Source organism: Perognathus longimembris, chromosome 19, assembly GCF_023159225.1.
Source record: "Perognathus longimembris pacificus isolate PPM17 chromosome 19, ASM2315922v1, whole genome shotgun sequence".
NCBI lineage: Eukaryota > Metazoa > Chordata > Mammalia > Rodentia > Heteromyidae > Perognathus > Perognathus longimembris.
The window spans coordinates 44,154,400-44,177,426 of record NC_063179.1 but is presented as its reverse complement, the minus strand read 5'-3'; the positions used below and the strand labels follow the sequence as shown (position 1 = coordinate 44,177,426).

The 23,027-nt window shown below is 45.9% G+C and overlaps 3 protein-coding genes across 5 annotated transcripts in view; 1 reads left to right on the top strand and 2 right to left on the bottom strand.

The window, feature by feature from the left end:
* Positions 1-1,941: 1,941 nt before the first annotated feature.
* On the bottom strand, positions 1,942-18,633 carry Ak6 (adenylate kinase 6). The gene is made up of 5 exons (XM_048368553.1): positions 18,569-18,633; positions 15,702-15,794; positions 5,314-5,372; positions 5,063-5,208; positions 1,942-2,358 (listed from the first exon to the last, which is right to left on the bottom strand). Exons 1-5 carry the CDS (start codon positions 18,594-18,596, stop codon positions 2,166-2,168), a joined length of 519 nt encoding a protein of 172 aa, XP_048224510.1. The 5' UTR covers positions 18,597-18,633; the 3' UTR covers positions 1,942-2,165.
* Positions 13,882-15,794, bottom strand: Taf9 (TATA-box binding protein associated factor 9). Its single transcript, XM_048368550.1, has 2 exons — positions 15,702-15,794; positions 13,882-14,914 (listed from the first exon to the last, which is right to left on the bottom strand). Exon 2 carries the CDS (start codon positions 14,894-14,896, stop codon positions 14,105-14,107), a length of 792 nt encoding a protein of 263 aa, XP_048224507.1. The 5' UTR covers positions 14,897-14,914; positions 15,702-15,794; the 3' UTR covers positions 13,882-14,104.
* Positions 18,634-18,947: 314 nt separating the features above from the next.
* The window catches only part of Rad17 (RAD17 checkpoint clamp loader component), a 28,128-nt gene continuing 24,048 nt past the window's right edge, over positions 18,948-23,027 (top strand). Inside the window, exons 1-5 of one of the 3 annotated variants that reach the window (XM_048368543.1) lie at positions 18,948-19,082; positions 19,680-19,922; positions 20,250-20,353; positions 21,715-21,972; positions 22,422-22,505. In XM_048368543.1, coding sequence (XP_048224500.1) covers positions 20,312-20,353; positions 21,715-21,972; positions 22,422-22,505 — 384 coding nt within the window. In that variant the 5' untranslated portion in view covers positions 18,948-19,082; positions 19,680-19,922; positions 20,250-20,311. Of the gene's footprint in view, positions 19,125-19,679; positions 19,927-20,249; positions 20,354-21,714; positions 21,973-22,421; positions 22,506-23,027 lie in introns of all 3 variants that reach the window. The other 2 variants (XM_048368544.1, XM_048368542.1) reach the window with 2 other exon arrangements.

Below are 23,027 nucleotides of genomic sequence, written 5' to 3'. Positions count from 1 at the left end.
TCAGCCCCCGGCGCTCACCCCGGCCCCCGGCGCTCACCTCAGCCCCCGGCGCTCACCCCCCCCGGCCCCCGGCGCTCACCTCAGCCGCCGGCGCTCACCTCAGCCCCCGGGCGGCCCCGGCGCTCACCTCAGCCCCCGGCGCTCACCCCTGGCCCCCGGGCGGCCCCGGCGCTCACCTCAGCCCCCGGGCGGCCCCGGCGCTCACCTCAGCCCCCGGGCGGCCCGGGCGCTCACCTCAGCCGCCGGCGCTCACCTCAGCCCCCGGCGCTCACCCCTGGCCCCCGGGCGGCCCCGGCGCTCACCTCAGCCCCCGGGCGGCCCCGGCGCTCACCTCAGCCCCCGGGCGGCCCGGGCGCTCACCTCAGCCGCCGGCGCTCACCTCAGCCCCCGGCGCTCACCTCAGCCCCCGGCGCTCACCTCAGCCCCCGGCGCTCACCTCAGCCCCCGGCGCTCACCTCAGCCCCCGGCGCTCACCTCAGCCCCCGGCGCTCACCTCAGCCGCCGGGCGGCCCCGGCCCCCAGCGCTCACCTCAGCCGCCGGCGCTCACCTCAGCCCCCGGGCGGCCCCCGGCGCTCACCCCTGGCCCCCGGGCGGCCCCGGCGCTCACCTCAGCCCCCGGGCGGCCCCGGCGCTCACCCCTGGCCCCCGGGCGGCCCCGGCGCTCACCTCAGCCCCCGGGCGGCCCCGGCGCTCACCTCAGCCGCCGGCGCTCACCTCAGCCCCCGGGCGGCCCCGGCCCCGCGCTCCAGGCTCCGTCCCCGGCGGCGCCCGGCGGTCCAGCGCCCCACCGCGCCCGCGGCTCCCCCAGCCCGCTGGGCACCGCCCGCCCGCCCGAGGTTCAGATCCGAGAGCGACGGCCCTCCGCGGGCGTCGGGGGCCCGAGACCGAGAAGCGCGGCCGCGGCGGTCAGGGCGGACCAGGAAACCGGGAAGGCGCCGCGGGCCGGAAGGCGTGGCCGAGGCGGCGCCGGGGCCCCGGGGCCGAGCCCGCGAGCCCCCGGCCCCGCCCGCCGTGCCGGCCCTCCCCAGCCCCCTCGCCGGTCCTCGGATCCGCACGCCGCGGAGCCCAGGCGGCCCCGGGCAGGGGCGCTCCGTGCACGGCGGCCCTGGCACTGAGTAAAGAAGACAAACCCGCGAGCAGTCTCTGTCCCGACCCCGCGGGCTGGACGAAGCCGCTTCCTTCAACCCCACAGGCAGAGGGCCCGCGGGCGCGCAGCACGCCCGCCGCGGGGCGCCCCGGTCCCCGGTGCCGGCCACTTCCCCGCCGGCCACAGCCCCAGCCTGCAAGCTGCCAGGGGGTAAGGGCGGCTCCGAGGACAGCGCACCCGCCCGCCACGTGGGTTCAAAACCCGGCACCACTACCACCAACAACCAACAAGCCTGGAAGGGCCGTGGGCTGGGAGCGCTCCCCGCCTACACACGAGGCCCTGGGTTCGATTCCCCAGCACCACATCTACAGAAAACGGCCAGAAGTGGCGCTGTGGCTCAGGTGTCAGAGTGCTAGCCTTGAGCGGGAAGAAGCCAGGGACAGTGCTTAGGCCCTGAGTCCAAGGCCCAGGACTGGCCAAAAAAAACCAACAACCCAGAACTCTGGCTGAAGTGGCAGAGTGCTACCCCGGAGCCATGAAGCAAGGGGAGAGCGTCCAGGCCCCGAGTTCATCAAGCCCCAGTACTGGCACAACAAAATTAACTTTGGTAATGCACATAAAATTCACTGAAGTTGTACAACTGGGTTGAAGATGTGGCTCAAACGCAAAGCGCACATTGAACACGTTCAAAGACGTGTATGCCGTCCTCAGTCCCACTAATAAAATGTAGGACTGGAGGTAGGTCAAGAGGTTTATCATCTGCCTAGTACGCAAGAGACCCCAAGTTCAATCTCTAGTACCAAGAGGATATGTGTGTGTGTACCCATTGGATGAGATTTATTTACAAAGTAAATATTACATAACTTCTTTATTCTCAAGCCTTAGTTACGTTCATTATATCTGAGATTGTTCAGCTTTCTCATGGAGAAAAAGAAACCAAGACCTAAGTTTTTCGATTATCCATCTGCTAGACCTGTGACACGGATTTAATAAAACTGTACTGATTATTTGGGTGGTTTCTATGTAGTAGTGAGAGAGATATCAACATGAGTGACTAATATGGCTGGATAACAGTAGTTAAGAGTTATTATCTTTCATCCATTGCTGAATCCATTTCAAAATCTTATTTATATTATCCTCAAGCTCTTCTGGGTTATTGCTGGGCAGCTGATGCACAATTTCTTCTTTGTAGGATGCTGTGGCTTCTTCATAAAGAACTTGAAAAATCTCACACTGAATATTGTCTTTCAGTTTCTTCTCATTATAACCCCTGCAAAGAGAGGTTAAGCAAACAAAAAACTGAATACCGTCAACGGTAGTTTTAGGAACATACCAGAAACTGCACACAAGTACTTCTCACATTCCTTTTACCTAGAGAAAACAGATTAGTACCTGTATATATGAGCAACTTCCTTGACACAAGGCCAAACTAAAAATTATTAGACCAACATTTAAGTTTGTCTGAATACACCTTCCAGTTTGTAAGCTATTCAATTAATAATCAGCAAATAGATGAGTTATCTATATAGTATAAGCCATATTCTCAGCTGTGAGAACTTTAAAAAAAAAAAACAGCAATGGTCCTAAGTTCCAAAAGAAATAAACCAAATAGATGGCACACATAAAATGAAACAGATATGATAAAAATACTATGCACTCACTGAGCACTCAATCCCATAAAGGCCATTTGTACTTTAGTGATTTATTCATGCCTTTGTTTTTATCTACTTATAGCAATTTGTAATGAAATATTTAAACTGTCTTGATGGGGGAAAAAGGCATTCATCTGTCATATATTCTCTATTCTTCTTGTTCAGAACATTTCACTTTTTTAAAGTTTTTGGTGCTAAGGATTGGGCCTTGCATACACTCTGCCTCTGAGCTACAAACTCGAGCCTCTCTGCTTATCATTGTTAAAAAAAGATGAAAGGTTTTTTTTCCCACTGTTTAAGGAATTTTATTAAAGAAAGAATTTTATAATCCAAATTACATTTCCTCGCACAGTTATCAATTCTGTTACTTAGAACTGACATCCTAAAAAAAGATGAAAGTTTTAGGTCATTGCAAGCCAACTTTCAAGTATGCTTTCTTCTGTTTTTCTTTTGGCCAGTCCTGGGCTTGGACTCAGGGCCTGAGCACTGTCCCTGGCTTCTCTTTGCTCAAGGCTAGCACTCTGCCACTTGAGCCACAGCGCCACTTCTGGCCGTTTTCTGTATATGTGGGGAATCGAACCCAGGGCCTCATGGATACAAGGCAAGCACTATTGCCACTAGGCCATATCCCAGCCCCAGCTTTCTTCTTTTTTTGTAATGTCCATCATGGCGCTTGAACTCAGGGCCTGGGTGATGTCCCTGAGCTCTTTTGCTCAAGGCTAGCATTTTACCACTTGAGCCACACCTCCATTTTCTATTTTCGAGTGGTTAATTCGAGTCTCACGGGGACTTTTCTGCTTGTGCTGACTTTGAAGCTCAATCCTCAGATCTCACCCTCCTGAGTATTACAATCCTTCTGAGGGTTACAGGAACGAGCCACCAGCACCCAGTCAAGTATACCTTCTAAAAAATTGCTGGTCAGAGCTCCCTACAGTCACTGAGAACCACAAATTTTTAACCTGGCTTTAGGCAAAATTCTGGAGCTTGTTTCTAAGTTTGCCCTTTAACTCCCTTTAATATCCCCATAGTTTAGTGGGGAAAAGCTTCCCCCAAATTTTTTTCTGCCTAAAATAATGTTCTGCTGATGGGATTAACACAAATATATCTTAATGATCGTGAATTGCTGACTTAATCTTGTAAGGTTTTCATAAATTCTCCCATTCTTGATGTGGGGACAGTTTGAATGAGGAATGTTCAAGCAAAGAATGTTACAGGTTGGCTCTGCCCAGGAAGGTTTGATTAAAAAAAAAAATAGCATGGCTAAACAGGTTTTCCATTAGCATAACCTACTGAATCAAACTTTCAGCTAAGATGTTCATTTGCTCCTAAGTGCTCACCTGTGTCCTTACGGGTTTTATTAGGTTCAGAATGATAATAGATACTTAGTTTATAACAAGAGACTAAATAAAGTGATCATGTTTTCAAACAGAAGCTTTTTTCAGGGGCTGGGGATATAGCCTAGTGGCAAGAGCGCCTGCCTCGGATACACGAGGCCCTAGGTTCGATTCCCCAGCACCACATATACAGAAAACGGCCAGAAGCGGCGCTGTGGCTCAAGAGGCAGAGTGCTAGCCTTGAGCAGGAAGAAGCCAGGGACAGTGCTCAGGCCCTGAATCCAAGGCCCAGGACTGGCCAAAAAAAAAAAAGAAGCTTTTTTCATGACACTACTGGCTAATTCCAGGAAATCAGAATGAAAGTTCATATTAAGTTTTAAGAATGAAAATTTTTCCATTACAGAAAAAGAAGGAACAATTACACGAAACAAAAGAAGAGATGTCGGGCTGGGGATATGGCCTAGTGGCAAGAGTGCCTGCCTCATATACATGAGGCCCTGGGTTCGATTCCCCAGCACCACATATACAGAAAATGGCCAGAAGTGGCGCTGTGGCTCAAGTGGCAGAGTGCTAGCCTTGAGCAAAAGGAAGCCAGGGACAGTGCTCAGGCCCTGAGTCCAAGGCCCAGGACTGGCCAAAAAAAACAAAAGAAGAGATGTGTGTGTGTGTGTGTATATCACCTGATCTGGAAGGAACTGTTTTACAGTTACTAATCATAGAGGACATAAAAGTATTGTAGACTTGAGTGACAATGGACATTAAGGATAAGATCTCTATTTTATTTTATATTTCGGTTTTTGAAAAAAATAATTAAGAAAGCAAGAGGATGGGGTGAGGGGCTGGGAGGAAGGAAAGAGGGAGAAAAATGAGGAAGGAGATAACAGGTATGACAAGAAATGTATATGTACTCACTACCTTAAGCATGCAGCTGTAAGACCTTTGTACATCATCCTGACAATAAAAAAAATGCAATTTGTTCCTTTCTTACCTTGTTTCAAGTCTTTTGTACAAAATGCTGTTATCTGTTCTCAACACAAAAACTATATGAAACCAGCGTTCAGGGAAGAAATCACAGCCATGGTAATCAACAATAACACCACCATCTCTCATCTCATTTTCTAACTCATCCACTACCTGTAAGAAAGGATAAAAAAAAAAAAAAAGATTGAAGCCTTCCTTACAAAACCAAGGTCACTTTTACTACCAAGTCCAGCAAGTGCAGGTTTTATAGTTACTTACTCTATCTTCATCCAAAATGGGACAATCATACTCTTCATCATAGCCATCGTATAACTCCCCTAGAAAAGAACCACAGCGGCTTGTTAATACAGCATTTCCTAGTAACTTACATTAACTTCCTGTTAACACACATCATTACTTGCACAAACAGGAGGCTTCGTTTTGACACTTCCATATGTGACACATATCCCAATCAAACTCACCTCTTCCATCTCTCTCCCTGCTCCTTTATATATGCAGATAAAACTTTCTCCCTCATATTTATCTACATTCACTCTGTTTGCCCTCTCTCTTCCACAATTTTCACATAATTCTAGGCTTTAGGAATCATATTGTCAATTATCTTTTTTGTGTGTGTCAGTTGTGGGGCTTGAACTTTGGGCCTGGAAACTGTCCCTGAGCTCTACATCTCAAGGATAGCACTCTACCATTTGAGCCACACCACCACTTCCAGTTTTCTGGTGGTTAATCGGAGATAAGAGTCTCACGGACTTTCTTGCTCTGGCTAGCTTTGAACCACAATCCTCAGATCTCAACCTCCTGAGTCGTTAGGATTACAGGCGTGAGCCACAGCACCCAGCTCAATTATTCCTTTAGATGCAAATATAAAGAGCAATATTGATCATTTGTCTAGAAAAATATGGATAACATGCTCAAAACGTTTTTCTAAGCCATATACAACAGACCAACTGCTAACATCATATTGAATGGAGAGAAACTTAAATCATTCCCCCTAAACTCAGGAACAAGACAAGGATGCCCACTCTCCCCACTTCTTTTCAACATAGTGCTGGAATCCCTAGCCATAGCAATAAGGCAAGAGGAAGACATCAAAGGGATCCACATCGGCAAGGAAGAAATCAAGTTATCCCTATTCGCAGACGACATGATCTTATATCTGAAGGACCCAAAAAACTCAGTTCCCAAACTCCTACACCTACTAAACCATTTTGGCAAAGTAGCAGGATACAAAATCAATCCACAAAAGTCAGCAGCTTTTCTGTACATCAGCAATATACAAACAAAAGAAAATTATGGAAACAATTCCATTTACAGTAGCCAAAAAAAAGAATAAAGTACCAAGGGATCAACTTAACCAAGGACGTGACGGACCTATTTAATGAAAACTATAAAAATCTAATAAGGGGGGCTGGGGATATGGCCTAATGGCAAGAGTGCCTGCCTCGTATACATGAGGCTCGGGGTTCGATTCCCCAGCACCACATATACAGAAAACCGCCAGAAGTGGCGCTGTGGCTTAAGTGGCAGAGTGCTAGCCTTGAGCAAAAAGAAGCCAGGGACAGTGCTCAGGCCCTGAGTCCAAGCCCCAAGACTGGCAAAAAAAAAAAAAAAAAAAAAAAAACTAATAAGGGAAATCAAAGAAGACACAAGGAGATGGAAAGACCTCCCATGCTCATGGGTAGGCAGAATCAATATAGTGAAAATGGCCATATTGCCCAAATTGTTATACAAATTCAATGCAATCCCTATCAAAATCCCAGTCACATTCTTCACTGAAATAGAGAAAGTAATCCATAAATTCACATGGAACAGCAAAAGACCTAGAATAGCCAAAGCAATTCTAGGCAAAAAAAGCAGCACAGGAGGTATCACAATACTTCAAGCTCTACTACAGGGCCATCATAACAAAAACAGCCTGGTATTGGTATAAAAACAGATCGAGGGCTGTGGATATGGCCTAGTGGCTAGAGTGCTTGCCTCGTATACATGAGGCCCTGGGTTCGATTCCCCAGCACCACATATACAGAAAATGGCCAGAAGTGGCGCTGTGGCTCAAGTGGCAGAGTGCTAGCCTTGAGCAAGAAGAAGCCAGGGACAGTGCTCAGGCCCTGAGTCCAAGGCCCAGGACTGGCTTAAATAAATAAATAAATAAATAAATAAAATAGCCTTCTTAAAAAAAAAAAAAAACAGATCGAAAGACCAATGGATTAGAATTGAAGATCCAGAAATAAAACCACACTCTTACAGTCAGCTGATATTCAACAAAGGAGCTAAAGACATACAATGGAATAAATATAGCCTCTTCAACTACTGGTGCTGGGAGAACTGGGCAGCCATATGCAGAAAACTCAAAGTAGACCCAAGCCTATCACCATGCACCAAGATCAACTCAAAATGGATCAAGGACCTCAACATCAGACCTGAATCCTTGAAACTACTGAAGGACAGAGTAGGAAAGACGCTAGAACTTATAGGCACAGGAAGGAACTTCCTGAATAGAGTCCCAGGGGCACAACAAATAGGGGAGAGACTCGACAAATGGGACTACTACAAATTAAAAAGTTTCTGCACAGCTAAGGACATAGCCACCAAAATAGAAAGACAGCCCACCATATGGGAAAGGATCTTTACCAGCACAGCAACAGACGAAGGCCTAATATCTGTCATCTACAGAGAACTCAAAAAACTAAGCCCCTCCAAGCCCAATAAACCAATTAGGAAAATGGCAAAGGAGCTAAAGAGACTTCACAAGGGAAGATATAAAAATGGCAAAGAAACATATGAGGAAATGTTCAACATCCCTGGTAGTAAAGGAAATGCAAATAAAAACAACCCTGAGATACCACCTCACTCCAGTGAGAATGGCCTATACTCTGAACTCAGGCAACAACAAATGCTGGAGAGGGTGCAGGGAAAGAGGAACCCTTCTCCATTGTTGGTGGGAGTGCAAATTAGTACAACCACTTTGGAGAACAGTATGGAGGTTTCTCAAAAAGCTCAATATAGACCTACCCTATGACCCAGCCATACCACTCCTAGGCATCTATCCTAAACAGGTCCCAAGATATCAAAAAGACATTTATACTTCCATGTTTATCGCTGCACAACTCACAATAGCCAAAATATGGAAACAACCCAGATGCCCCTCCACAGACGAATGGATCCAAAAAATAGGGTACCTATACACAATGGAATACTACATAGCGATTAGGAATGGTGAAATATTGTTATTCGCAGGGAAATGGTCAGAACTCGAACAAATAATGTTGAGCGAGACAAGCCTAGAACACAGAAAACAAAGGGGCATGATCTCCCTGATATATGACTGTTAAAAAAGGGAGACGGAGAGACAGTAGAGACCAGGTCTGTGAAACCAAAAACTGCTTGTCAAATAGTATTCCCCACAGGATTGGGGCAGCGACCCAACAGTATGTAACTAAAACTAAACAACTACTCAACATATAAAGGTCAAAAATTGACCTCTCAGGGGAATACAATAGCTCAAAAGCTAGGTATGTACATTCATATAAGACTACTGTCGACATATGGTCTAATATCGACATTACATTTAAAGCCCTAGGCGAACTTTCTTGGGTGTGGCCACATGGCTACTGTATATGTTCTTGATACATTGTGTATTGTATGTGTATGTCTACCTGACCTAGAGAAGGGATAGAAAAACAGGGTGTAAGATATCACAAGAAATGTACACACTGCCCTACTATGTAACTGTACCCTTTTTGCACAACACCTTGTCAAAAAAAATTGTGTTCAATTAATAAATTAAATTAAAAAAATTTTTAAAAAACAACACGTTTTTTCTGCTGGGTGCTAGTGGCTCACACCTGTAATCCTAGCTACTCAGGAGTCTGAGGTCTGAGGATCATGGTTCAAAGCCAGCCCAGACACGAAAACTTGAGACTTTATCTCCAAATAACCATTGGAACTGGAAGTGGCACTGTGGCTCACGTGGTAGAGCACTAGGCTTTGGGCTGAAAGAGCTTAGGGACAGTGCCCAGGCCCTGAATTCAAGCCTCATGACCAACAAAAACAAAAACCCAATCTTTTTCCTGTTGTTCACGTTTGTTTTTTGAGACAGAATCTTACTATGTAGCTCAGGTTTGGCCTCAAACTTATGACTCTCCCCAGCTTCAATCTCCAAAGTGTTAAGGGTTACAGTCAGATAATTTAGGCTTACTTGAAACTAAAATATCAAAGTTGAAATCAACTAAAAGGAATAAGTAGGCCAGGCGCTGGTGGCTCATGCCTGTAATACTAGTAACTCAAGAGGCTGATTTCTGAGGATGGCAGTTTGAGTCCAGCCCGGGCAGGGGAGTTCATGAGACTCTTTTTTCCAATTAAGCACTCAAGAGGCAGGAAGCAGAACTATGGCTTAAGTGGTAGAGCACTAGCTTTGAGTAACAAAGACCAAGAACCCACGCCCGAGTCCAAGTCCCTGACACAAAAATAAATAAGTGAATATAATAAAACAGCCAACATCAGAAATTTTGAGGTTATTAGAAGAGGGTAACATTTGCTTTGAGTTACACATTGGTATGAAGAGGGAACATATGAACAGGTAAAGAAACATCCTCGGATGCATTAAAAGCAGATTAAGTTCCAGATGTTTAAGAATATACTTCTCAGCAGCAACCTTGGGTTCTTGGTTCCAGAAGTAAACTCCCTGTTAATGAACTTCACTTTTTTCATGAGGCTTGGGAAAGATGTACTTTGGGGTTTATATTCAGATGTCCCTGAACATGATTTGTGTGTGTGTGTGTGTGCATACTGGTCCTGGGATCTGGGTGCTAGCTATCTCTGAGCTTTTTTGCTCAATGCTAGTGCTCTACTACTTAAGCCACAGCTCCACTTCCAGCTTTTCTGGTTGTTAATTGGAGACAAGCATCTCACAGACTTTCCTGCCAGGGCCAGCTTCAAACTACAATCCTTACATCTCAGCCTCCTAAAGCTACGATTATAGGTGTGAGCCACTGACACCAGGCCTGGATATAACCTTTACTTCCAAATTCCCAGCATCCTCCAAAAGCCATTCTTCTTGGAGGGATCGTCTTAAGAAGGCAAAACAAGGATGAAGGAAGCTGTAAGAAGATAAATTTAGGACTAAGGGTAAGCATAAGTGTTACTAAGTTCAGCATATGGTAAGGCTCTAGGTTTAAGCCAACACAAAATACAAAGAAATGAAAAGGCTAATTAAAGCACAAAAGCACTGAGCTCTCGCTTAGCATTTTCTTTCAAAGCTTGAACCACACATCTACTTCCAGCTTTTTGCTAGTTAATGAAGGATTAAGTGTCTTTCAAGACTTGGACTGCTCTGCTGACTTTGAACCTTGGTTCTCAGTTCGAGACCGTAATAGCTAGGATTAAAAGTACAAACAGCACCCAGAGGCAAGTTTAAATTTAATATGTAAGAATCACAACTGGCTTTAAGGAAGTCTTATTTCAGGAGATAGAACATACCAATTACCTTCATTCCTTAGTTAAAGGTAGGCTTAAACCATACTTTAGCCAACTGTAAGAAAATGCTCTGGAGTCTTCTCACTCTTACCTCCCTCCCCCACTTTTTTTTTTTTTTTTGGCACTGGAGATAAAACCCAAGGTGTTGCACCACGCTAAGCAAATGCGCTACCATTTTAACATTTTTTCCCCCTACTAATTCTGAGCTTGAACTGGGGGCCTAGGTGTTGTCCTTAAGATTCTTTTGCTCAAGGATAGTGTTCTACCACTCAAGCCTCTACTTCTGGCTTTTTTCATAGTTTATTGGCGATAAAAGACTCTCACTTCACAAACTTTCCTGCCTAGCCTGGCTTCGAACCTTGATTCTCAGATCTCAACCTCCTGAGTAGCTAGGATTATAGCCATCAGCCACCAGTGCCATCAGCATTGGTACTTTATTATTAACTCTGGTGGAGGTACTGGAGCTTGAATTCAGGGCCTCTTTTTCCACTCATTGCTGGTGCTCTACCACTTGAGCCACCTTCAAGTTCTGGCTTTTTTTTTTTGCCAGTCCTGGGCCTTGGACTCAGGGCCTGAGCACTGTCCCTGGCTTGTTTTTTGCTCAAGGCTAGCACTCTGCCACTTGAGCCACAGCGCCACTTCTGGCCATTTTCTGTATATGTGGTGCTGGGGAATCGAACCCAGGGCTTCATGTATACGAGGCAAGTGCTCTTGCCACTAGGCTATATCCCCAGCCCCAAGTTCTGGCTTTTTACTGGATAATTGGAGATAAAAGTCTGGCAGATTGGTTTGTCTAGGCTGGCTTCAAATCACCATCCTCAGATCTTATAGAAACATCTGTAACTTGTCTTGTCTGGAGGACCTGTAGAATGATTCTGGGCATCCCAGTGCCTCACGGACTACTGTGACCAGATCAGTCAAAAAAGTAAACTGTCCTGGTAGGAGAAAAACGTGTTAACAAGTCAGGAAACAATCTAAAGCTTCACGTGTAGACGAAGGTGCTATTTCCTTTTATTGGCAGTACTATCGTATGAACTCGGCACTGAAATTGCCGGGCAGGTGCCCTGCAGCTTGAGCCATCCCTCCAGCCCACCATGCTATGATTATTTGCCTAGGCCATTGTGGACCATGATCTTCCCATTTATGCTTTCAGACATAGCTGGGATAGAATCTGTGGAGCCCACCAGACAGGGGAGACTTCCTCCAGATAACCACCAAAAAGCAGGAAGTAGAGCTGTGGCTCAATGGTAGAGCCTTTAGCAAAACAACTCAGTGGCAGGGCCCAGTGCCCAGGGCCCAGGGCGTGTGCACACACCCCGCACACTTGAACGTACAGATGAAATTATTTTTTTCCTTTTGAAACAGGATCTCACTGTTACCAGGGATGGCCTGGGAACTCCTGTGCTCAAGCGATTGTACTGCCTCTGCTTACTGAGAAGCTACAAGTACAGGCACATGTCACTGTGCTCAGCTTTTTGGATCCAGTTGGTTGAGTCCTTGGATATGAAACCCTCAGAAGGCCAATAATACCGCAAAATTCAAGAATACCTATTACAGTTGACCATTCTATGTAGTAATCATGAATACTGCATTATTTCCTATTTCAATTCCTTGACCCAAAGATTACCAAAATCCTAAAAAATAAGCGAAAATAGACATCTATAGCAAATTAATTTTAACAATGTTTCTTAAGCCAGATACCAGTGGCCTACACCTATAATTGTGGATACTTAGGAGTCTGAGATCTGAGGATCAGTTCAAAGCCACCCTGGGCAGAAGCCTATGAGACTTATTTCCAATAAACTACTAAGAAAGCCCAAAGTGGAGCTATGGCTTAAGTGGTAGAGCCCTAGCTTTGAGTACAAAGAGGCTAAGGGACAGCATCCAGGCCCTGAGTTCAAGTCCCACAACTAGGGAAAAAAGTAAACAAAATTGAAATCCTTCTCTTTTTAAAGCATTTCCAATAAATTAGTAATACAGTCATCTGGGAATTATACTGTGTTAATATTCTGGCTCCAGGTGTTGTACCAACAGGATAAACAGCTGACACAAACCTAGGATATTAAGGGGCTTTTCTGGCAGAAGTTCTAAACAGATATGAAGCAGTTAACTAGGCAGGGATAAAAGGAGGGAAGACTATTTGAGAGTTTCTTCAAACCATGAGAAATAGAATCTAGGAGCTGATGGCTCAAGCCTGTAATCCTAGTACCTCAGAAGGCTGAGAACTAAAGATATGAGTTCTAAGCCAGTCCATGCAGGAAAGTCTGTGACTCTTATATCCCATTAGCCAGCAAAAGCTGAAAGTGAAGAGGTGGTTCAAGTGTTAGAGCACCAACCCAAAGTGGAAATGGAGAGCAGGAGTCCCTAATTTAACTCCTAGTACTAGTGCCAAAAGAGTAGAAGAAACAAAAAGGAGAAAGGGAGGGGAGGAGAGGGAAATGGGGGGGAGAGGAGGAAAAGGAAAGGGGATGGAGGTGGAGAGAGACAGTGCACACACTGGGCATGGGTAGCTCACACAGAATCCTATCTACTCAAGTGCTGAGATTGGAGCATTGCAGTTAGAAGCCAGATTGGGCAGGAAAGTCCTTGACACTCTAGTAGTTTAAGAGAAAGAAATCAGGACTAAAGGCCTTGAGGCTGCATTGAAGAGTAACATTTAGCTGGGCAGCAAGCAGCGGCTCCTATGTACTCAGGAGGCTGAGACCTGAGGACTGAGGCTCAAACACAGCCAAGGCGGGGAAGTTGTCACACTCTTTTCTCCAACAGAGAGCCTTGCACAAAAAAGGTCAGCACCCAGGCCCAGAGTCCAGGCCCCATGCTCAAACCACCCCCCCACCCCCCAAAAAAATTCAGGTGGCAGCAGTGGTCACCCTGTAATCCTACTCAGGAGGCTGAGACCTGAGAATCACGGTGAAGCAGCCAAAACCTAGGAGAGGTGTGGCTCAGGTGCAGACTGGCTCATAGCATCAGCAACACAACAAAAATGTTTAAAGCAGAGCTGTAAAAAAGGATACTGGAAAAAAGTAATCAAATAAAAAGGAAAGAAATGAAGATGTCAATAATCCTTAGTATACTAAAGGGGTGGGGTGGATAGAAAACCTAGAAAATTGAGAAACTGAGGACAAATCTAAACAGATGAGGATTCATAGGAATAAAAACCCTGACCAAGTAGTCTCTCCAAACAGAAATCAGTTACACTTGAACCATCTGAGAAAACATATTGTTAAGACTGATTAAATATCTGAAGGCACAAACAGTAACACTCTTTTAAAACAATGAATGTTAACTTATTTCCTTCTGGTAAGGAGGGGGAAAATGCTTTTAAAAACATACTGCCAAAGTACCAACATCTAATTGATAAATAACAACTTTATTTTTTACATATAAAGGCTGAAGAAAAACCATTTCTAATGCTATTCAAGAAAACCAAACATGTCAATTGAAAAGTACAGTTCACTATTAAATACTATTTATAAAGTTTCTAAAATACAACTTGAAAACATCCAACATGCTTGTTAACTTCAGTACAATGGATTCAAGTCCAAGAATACATGTTCCATGCATCAAGGCTAGATTACAAAGTATCATAGTCATCCTCATCGTCGTCATCATCCTCATCCTCATCCCGTTTTCTTTTCAACACATTTGATGACTCATTGGTTGTATTTTGTGACACCATATTAGTGGTAATAAGAATGTTTTTGGAACCAATTAATGACGGATTGATCAGAACATTCTGAACTGCTGATGTTGCAGGGATGGATGCCTTTACAGCAGGGGTCTGAGAAGCAGGCATTTGGACTGTAAATCTTTGCCCTGTGAGGGACATTGGAGTCCCCACTTTAGTGGAAACGGACATTGTTTGTGGGGTTGGTGTGCCCAGGGTGGGAGTACTTGGTCTGCTACTAACTGAACCAACACTTAGCCGTGGAACGGTTATTCTTCCTGCAGGAGTAGATGCCTTTTTTTGTAAAGATTTAAGCCTATAATTTGGAGCTGTTAAGCAATATCTATCAGGTGGCAACCTAGGACCTGAATATGGTTTGATCAATGGCAAAGGGGTTTGATTTCTTTGCCTTGCAATATCTAACAGAAAATCTCTTGGGGGAGGAGAAGTGAAAGATTGGTCAGCCCGACACTGGATGGCCAATCGTACATCATCTGCATCAACAGTGGCTTTCTTGGCATGGCTTGAATAAATCTTAGCATCATCTAGAATTGTGGTCACATAACGAAAAGCAAACTCCAACATCTGATTTATAACTCTTGGCTCATATTCTGTAATCCCCATATCCTTCAGGATTTGTGCCATCATCTGTGCATCTTTCGGCATGCTCTTGGGAGAAGCCATCTTGCCAGACTCCATGATATCCCGGTGATCAGACTTTAGGTCATTTAAAAAAAATATGTACATTAGATCAAACCGAAATTATTTTAGCAGCAAATGTTAGGTACTTAACATTTTAAAATTACTTAAAAATGTTTAATAAAGAGTTTCCTTGGCTTAAGTGTATTGAGTTCCTGCTCTATAAATTGTAGAACATAAAAAGATGAAGACATAAATAAATGGGACAGTGCCCACATCCTGAGGTCAAGCCCTAGGACTGGCAAAAAAAATAAAAACCTAAAAAACAAGCATATCCTATTGCCCGAGCTCAAAATAATCTGTCTTTTCTCTAAGATTAAGAATACGCTCAGTCTCATTCTCCTGCCTCTTTATATTGAGATTCTATCTAATCTTTTCATGGAACTCTTTTCTAGTATCAGTTCTAAATAACTGCTAGTTGGCAGTAGGGGAGGGAAACTGGTCAGTGGTAGGATGAACAGCACTAAACATTGTATCTTTAAAATTTCCTGTGGCTCCCATGAAGTCCTCTGTTTGTGTGTGCTGATACCCGGGTTAGTACTCAGAGCCTCATGCTTCCTCAACTTGCCTGTCATTTTATCACTTGAGCCAGTTTGCGGGAGATGGGAGTCTCCTGTACTTTTCTGTCTGGGTTGGCCCCTCATCCTTCGTGCTTGGATTCAGGTGTGAGCCTGTCCACCTTTAAAATCCTTAACAAACTCATCTTTCTCCTACTTGTACTCTCTTGTAACAGCTAGCAGTACTAATACTCTACAACCTGATTTTAAAAAACAAAACAAAACCCCAATACCAAAGCATCCCTTACCTTCTCGGGCTAAATCACCCACACTAATGTACTTCAGTCCTGATCTTGAGGCAAGTTCTTTGCCTAGTGTGGTTTTTCCAACCCCTGGTGTACCTGTTAAGGCAAGCCACAAAAAATACTTTATCAAATATTTACTTGGACTTCAGTCACCTTCAGTTCTTAGCCACCAATATGAAAATTGCCCCAATCAACAACATATAAGAATATACACACTATGATATAACCAAAACTTCACAGAGGGGGCTGGGAATATGGCCTAGTGGCAAGAGTGCTTGCCCGTATACATGAAGCCCTGGGTTCAATTCCCCAGCACCACATATTCAGAAATGGCCAGAAGTGGCGCTGTGGCTCAAGTGGTAGAGTGCGAGCCTTGAGCAAAAAGAAGCCAGGGACAGTACTCAGGCACTGAGTCCAAGCCCCAGGACTGGCAAAAACAAACAAACAGAAACTTCACAGAGGGGCAGCCTGTGTGTCAAAATCTCATTCTGTATGTTATTCTCCTGGCATAGGGCTCAGAAGATTTTGATGTCAATACAATTTTGACTGTCACCAACATGAACTTCCCAGAATAAAATTAGCAAGCTTACATCAACTACCATCAGTTATTGTTGTTCTAATTAAAAGAGAAATGTTAATGGGAAAAAAAAGAGCAGATTAAGGGCTGGGAATGTAGCTCAGTAGAAGAGTTTAGTGCCTAGTACCACCACCAAAACAAAACAATAACCCACAAAAAAACAAACAACCCCCACCCAAATCCTCAAACATTAGCTCATTAAGGCTCCTACCATCTCCCCTTTCCCATGTCCTTCCATTGAAACCATCTTCTTAAACATGTTTCCGAAAGAAGCCTTGCACAGGTGTTATGTATAGAGAAAAGGATATACGGTATCTAGTGTACGTGTGCATCCATGTATTCTATGTACATCTATGAATCCATCACATGTTCTCTTTTGCCTAAGTGGCAAAACTACATTATTCTTTACTTCCCTTTTATATCTAATACAATAACATTCCAAAATATGCAAATCAACAGCATGTTACAGCCACTTAAATTTCACCATTATAATGAAAATTCAAAGTTTCACCTCAAATTTGCTACAACACATTTAGCTTAAACTTGGGATTTAATGTACATACATGTGTACTGGGGATTGAGCTCAAGGCCTTTTGCTTGGCTTTCACTCGAAGTTGGCGCTGTACCACTTAGACCACACTGTGGCTTCCCCTTAAGAGTCTCAGAGACTTTTCCTGCCACAGGCTGGCTTTGAATCACTATCCTCAGATCTCAGAATTCAGAATAGTATGAGCTTTTTTTTTTTTTTATTGGTGGTGGGACCAGAATTTGAACTCAGGGTCTCTGGAGTGCTTAGACAGGTAATCGTATCATTTGAGCCATCCATATCCCCAGCCCTTATTTCTTTTTAAGCTGCATTGTTAAACTTACTCAGGAGGCTAAGAGCTAAATATCAGTGTTCGAGGTGGCCAGGGCAGCAAAGTACGTGACTGCTATCTCCAGTTAGCCAGCAAAAAGCCGAAAGTGGAGGTGTGGCAGAGCGCTAGCCTTGAACAGAAAAAGCAAAACGAGAGCGTGAGGCCCGGAGTTCAAGCCCCAGTACCAGAGTACAAAAACAAGAACTGTGTCGCTTAGAGTCTTGGGCTTCCTTAACGGCTCAAAGTGTGCTTTATTTCCACAGAGCATCTTTATGGAGGCACACCGTCTACGCCCATTCATTTTTTGTAAATGACCTGAGTGATACTACTAACAGCTACAACTTAGAAGCACGTTTAGAGTTCAAAGACCACCAAGAACATGAAGTCGATGGACGCCATGGCGTTTCCCAGGTACGGGAAATGGTTCGGAAGCGCTACGCCCGGACGCCGCCACGGGCCTAGACGCTTCACCGTGTTCCCACGTCAGAAAGGGCGGCGATGCGGGGCGGCCGGGACGTTACCAACCCGCCCCGACACGGCCGAACGCGCGCACGCGCTCAACAAACCCAGGCTCGTTCCCGAAACCTGACTTCTGAAGTGGTGTGCGTGCGTGTGCGTGCGCGTGCGCGTCCTTCACACGCAAAGGAAAAGTGCGGGAGCCGATCCCGCGAGGCCTGAGGAAGGAGGCACAAACACGGCCTCTCACCGCCAGCCTCACGCGAAGGACGCCCGCCCCAACGGCCGCCGCCCGCCGGGCCCGGGCCTCCCCCAGCCCCCCCCGCCCGCCGAGCCCCCCACCCCCCCTCCACGCGCCCGCCGGGCCCGAGCCCCCACCCCTCATCCGCCGCCTCTACACGCCCGTCGGGCCCGGGCCTCCGACAGCGCCCCCCTCCACGCGCCCGCCGGGCCCGAGCCGCCCTCCCCCCCCACTTCCAACACGTCCGCCAGGCCCGAGGGCGCCCCCTCCCCCCGCCCGCCGGGCCCGAGCCCCCTCCCTCCAGTCAGGCCCGAGCCACCCCCCCCATCCGCCGCCTCTACACGCCCGTCGGGCCCGGGCCTCCCCCAGCCCCCCCCGCCCGCCGAGCCCCCCTCACCCCCCCCTCCACGCGCCCGCCGGGCCCGAGCCCTCCCCCCGCCTCCCCCCGCCGGCCGGGCCCGAGGTTCCCTCCCCCCACCTCCCCACGCCCGCCAGGCCCGAGCCCCCCCACATTCCCCCCTCCACACGCCCGCCGGGCCCGAGCCCCCCCACATTCCCCCCTCCACACGCCCGCCGAGCCCGAGCCCCCCACATTCCCCCCTCCATACGACCGCCGAGCCCCCCCCCCCACGCCGCGGCACGCGGCCTCCTCAGCCCCGCACCGCAGCCTCGGCGTCCCACAGCCGTCGGCGCCGTCGCGCGCCCCGCCGCCCAGCCCTGCCCCGCCGCGCGGCCTAACCGGTGAGCAGGATGTTGGGGCGCCGCATCCTCCGGCCGCGACGACTCCGAGTGCCCGGCGCGCGGAGCGGGCGGAGCCGGGGCGGGGCGGGGCGGGGCGGCCGCGGCGCCTGCAGCCCCGGGGTCCTCGAGGCCCCGGCCGACGCCCGCTCCCTCCTCTGCCTGCCCGCCACCGGCTGTCGCTTACCCAGCCCGCTGCGATACGCTCTGGTCCGAAGCAGTGGGCAAAATAATAATAAATTATAATTAATAATAATCACAATAGTGAATCCTTTCCTCGTTTTCCGGTCAGGCAGCTCGGCGGACGCCTACGGCGCTCGCCCCCCTCCCCCCCGCCCCTCAGCGTGCGTCGCGGAAGCGCCGGGCACCGTCGCAGGACCCCAGGCGGCCGGACCTCCGGGAGGCCCGGCGCTGAGCCGGTCGCGGCCCGGGTGGCTGGGTGCTGTCTTCCGCCGGGCGCCGAGCTCGGCCTCCTCCGCTCCTGTCCGCCCACGAAGGAATGCGGCTCCGGGAAAGTAAGGCGGCCGGCGCTGCGTCTTTATCAGTGTATCTCAGACGCGGGTACCGCCCCCGCCCCCTCCTCCCCGGGCTCGGGTCGCTGCTGCTCTCGGCCCGCCCAGCCCGTCCGAGGGGAGCGTCCCGCGGACTGCAGGCTTTCCCGGGAGGGATGGACCTAGTGTCCCCCGGACTGCGTGCGCCTGCGCGCGCGTGCGTGCTGGGGGCGGGGGGGGGGGGCGGCGGGTCTGCGGTCGCTTGCTAGGTCTCTTCGGCCCCTGACGTCTAATCTCCGGGTGTCAGGGACAGCTGCCTCCTCCTCCTGAAAGGAGGGGATGGTCAGGCTTGTCTCCTGAGAGTCGTTTACTGCGACCTGCCATTCATCTTTGCCCGGCATACCGTTAGGCAACTCCAAAGCTCAGGCGTGGACTTTTTCTTTTCCTTTCTGGTGGTTGGGGGGGGGGGCGGGGGGGCCCCCGGAGGCCCCCGCTGGCGGGGCTTCACGGTCATCCACGAGCCTTGGCTCTATAGGGTTGCGGTGTCGCACGGCTTAGGCCCAGAAGCCTTTTGCGGCTAATTTGAATTCGCTTTCACTAGTTGTGTTTACTGTTTTCCAGAAGCACTTAAGGACATTAAAGTTGAAGAACAGTATTGCCAATGAACGTTTCTAATGTCACATAAGGAAGACGATTATAGAAAAGATTTAAGCCCAAAGTAGATGATCAGTCTGATTTCATTGTATTTTGCTCTCGAGCTTGGAGAAGAAATTAATTTGCAATTATAACTTGAGATGAGCAAGACTTCAATTCTCAGTATTGAAAACTCACATAGGATTGTCTAATTTCGTTTTGTGACGAACAGTAGGTACACAAATGTTACTTTATGTTCATGTGAAAAACGTTCCGTTTATACCACCACAAATTATTTGCCATAAGGTTATGGTCATTAAATGTAACTTTTTAAATTAAAAGTTGTTATTATAAAGGTGATTTACAGAATGTTTGCAGTTACATAAGTCAGATATAAAAGTAAATTTTAGCAGTTTGAATTTTTCCCTTATCTTTACTGTGTTCTTTTCCATTTGATCTTTCCTTTGTTGTTGACTATATAGTACACATGCTGATTGCTATAATTCTGTATTTTCAGTTTTTCTTTAACCTGAGGTATTTTTCCTCTCATTCCCCCAGGTGAATTATATCTTAATATATTACCACTTTTATACTATGGATGAAAACTACTAAAGTTTATAATGTCAAAAATTGTTCTTAGACCAAAGGTGTCTTCCACAAAGGTATGAAACATTGAAAGTGCCATGTAATAACTGCAGAATGAATGACAATTTTTTTGTGGATGTTCTTAGTCACTTATAATTGCTATCAAAGTTTTGGTACTTAGCATCTGTTGTAATTAGTGATCTAAAGTTTACCATACGATATAAAGCAACTACATCTTAATTCCTAAGTGGATTCTATAATTGCAGTAACAAGAAAGAGCTGACATTTTTTAAAATGAAAAAAACAACAGAGATATGTGTGATGTTGTAGTTGGTGTGTTTATGTATAGTTTAGCCACAGACTCTGTCATTTAGAAATCATGTTATTCAATGTGTCAGTTCTCAGCAAGTTAGGGATTGGGTTGGGATAGGGTCAGACAGTATCGTATTCATGCAAAGTAGCTTCTTCCCTAGTGGTGGCTCTTAATTTCTATATGATCGTACATAAATTATTTAACTTCATTGCTTTTCTCCTAGTAGATGGAAATTTGCATTAATGTAAGAAATAAAACTATAAATGCTTAAATCAGAATTGCAATAAGCAAAAGAAACTTAACTGTTTACTGTAACAGAATAATTCATGTATGCTTAATTATAGGGGAAAAGGAAAAATTATAGTAATGTTGACAAGGATGAAATGGAAGAGGTGCTATTCCCGATGTCCTTTTTCTATTGGAGATAATATACTTAACCCTTTAGCTTAAAAAAACAAAATGTGACTTAGCATTGATAAAATACTTATCAGTCCAAATTTGCTTCCCCAGAGTCTATGCTCACATTCAACTTCTAATTCTTTTTTTTTTTGGTGCTTGTCCTAGGCTTGAAATCAGGTACTTGGTACTGTCCCTAATCTTTTTTGTTCAAGGCTAGCACTCTAGCGCTTGAGCTACAGCTCCACTTCTGGCTTTTTTGGTGCTTAATTGGAGTCAAGAGTCTCATCCACTTTTCTCCTGGGGCTGACTTCAAACCAAGATCCGCACATCTCAGTCTCCTAATGAGTTAGGATTTCAGGTGTGAGCCACCAGTGCCAGCCTTAACTTTTCTTTTTCTCTTTTTTTTTCTATTTCTCTCAGAGAGGAGTAGAGGGAACATTATCTAATAAATAGGTAACAACTGTAGCTGAGTGTTTTTCTTTCTTCCTTTCCTTCTTTCTGTCTGGCTCTTTTCCTTCCCTTCATCCTCTCCATTGCTGGACATTGAACCTAGAGGAGGCTAGGCAAGTGCTCTACCCCCGAGTTGTGCCCGCAGCCCAAGCTGAGTATTTTATTTTAAATGTTACATGAATATTCCTTCAGAATAGTTCAACTTTATAGAATAGGTGCAAAACAACAACAGCAATATAATTAACCTAGTTTTTGTTTGTTCATTTGTGTTTTTAGGTAACTGGCTGGGTAGACCCCTCATTTGATGATTTTTCAGACAACACAGCCATCTCTACTATTACTACTGACTCTTTAGGTGTGAATAATTCAAGTCATAAAAGAAAAAATGTAACTTCCATACCAGAAAGTAGCAGATTTCCAACTAGAAAAAAAGGAAAGTTATCTTCTTTAGAAGAGTTTCATGGTCTAGAAAATTCAAATGGATGTCTGTCTGAAAATGAACCATGGGTGGATAAGTATAAACCGGAATCTCAGGTACCTAATACCAAACCAGTATGTCTATGTGATTTAATTTCAGTGGATAACGATATATGGGAAGGAATGGTTTCCAGTTTTATGTTCTGATTTTGTCAGGTTTTCCTGAAATCATACTATCTGTTCTTTGTCTTAGATTTAACTTAATTCCAACCTAGAACTGATCTCTTTATTTTATTTTACTAGTTATAATACTGTTTTATGTTCCCTTCCCAAAACATGTTTTAAAATAAGTTTTATAATATAATCATATCTGAAATTACAGTGGTAACAACATAAGATCAGGTTTTTTCCTGTCATATTAAAAAAATGCTAGTGCAATCATAACCTATTTCATTATAGTATGGCATGTTACTGGTTTGCATTTTTCTCTAGTAATATGTTAATAGGTGCTAATGTAGCAAAAATCATTGAAAGATTTCATTGAAAACCTCAAATTTTTATCTTAGCATGAACTTGCTGTACATAAGAAAAAAATTGAAGAAGTTGAAACCTGGTTAAATGCTGAGGTCTTGGAAAGGCATCCGAAACAGGTAATTAAATAAAAATATCTTTCATTATGTTTGATATGAAATGTACCTCTGACTTCCAATATGTTTTAAGAAGTTAATCTTTTATGACAACTTTGTTTAGGTAAGTCCAAATGCCCTCCCATAGAAAATTGTGTGGTCTTGCTATATCCTTTCTCTAAAAAACTCAGAGACTTGGAGACTTCCCCTTTCTTCCTTCCTCTTTTTCTGTCTTATGTCCTGTAATCAACATAAGGTGCATAGTAAACCAATTAGGGCACTGGTATGTTTAGCAAATGAAGCAGTTAGGCAAATTATATACTAGTTTTTGTGTTAGCTGTAGTTTAAAATAGTCCTCATGTTTTTCATTTCACTTGCTAATTTCACAGCTCTCATCCTCCTCCAGTAGAATCTTCCCTCTCCCTCCCCCCCAGTCCTGGGGCTTGCTCAGGGCCTGGGCAGTGTCCCTGAGCTTTTGCTCAAGACCAGCACTCTGTCACTTGAGCCACACACCACTTCCAACTTTTTCACTTCCTGTGCTGCTGA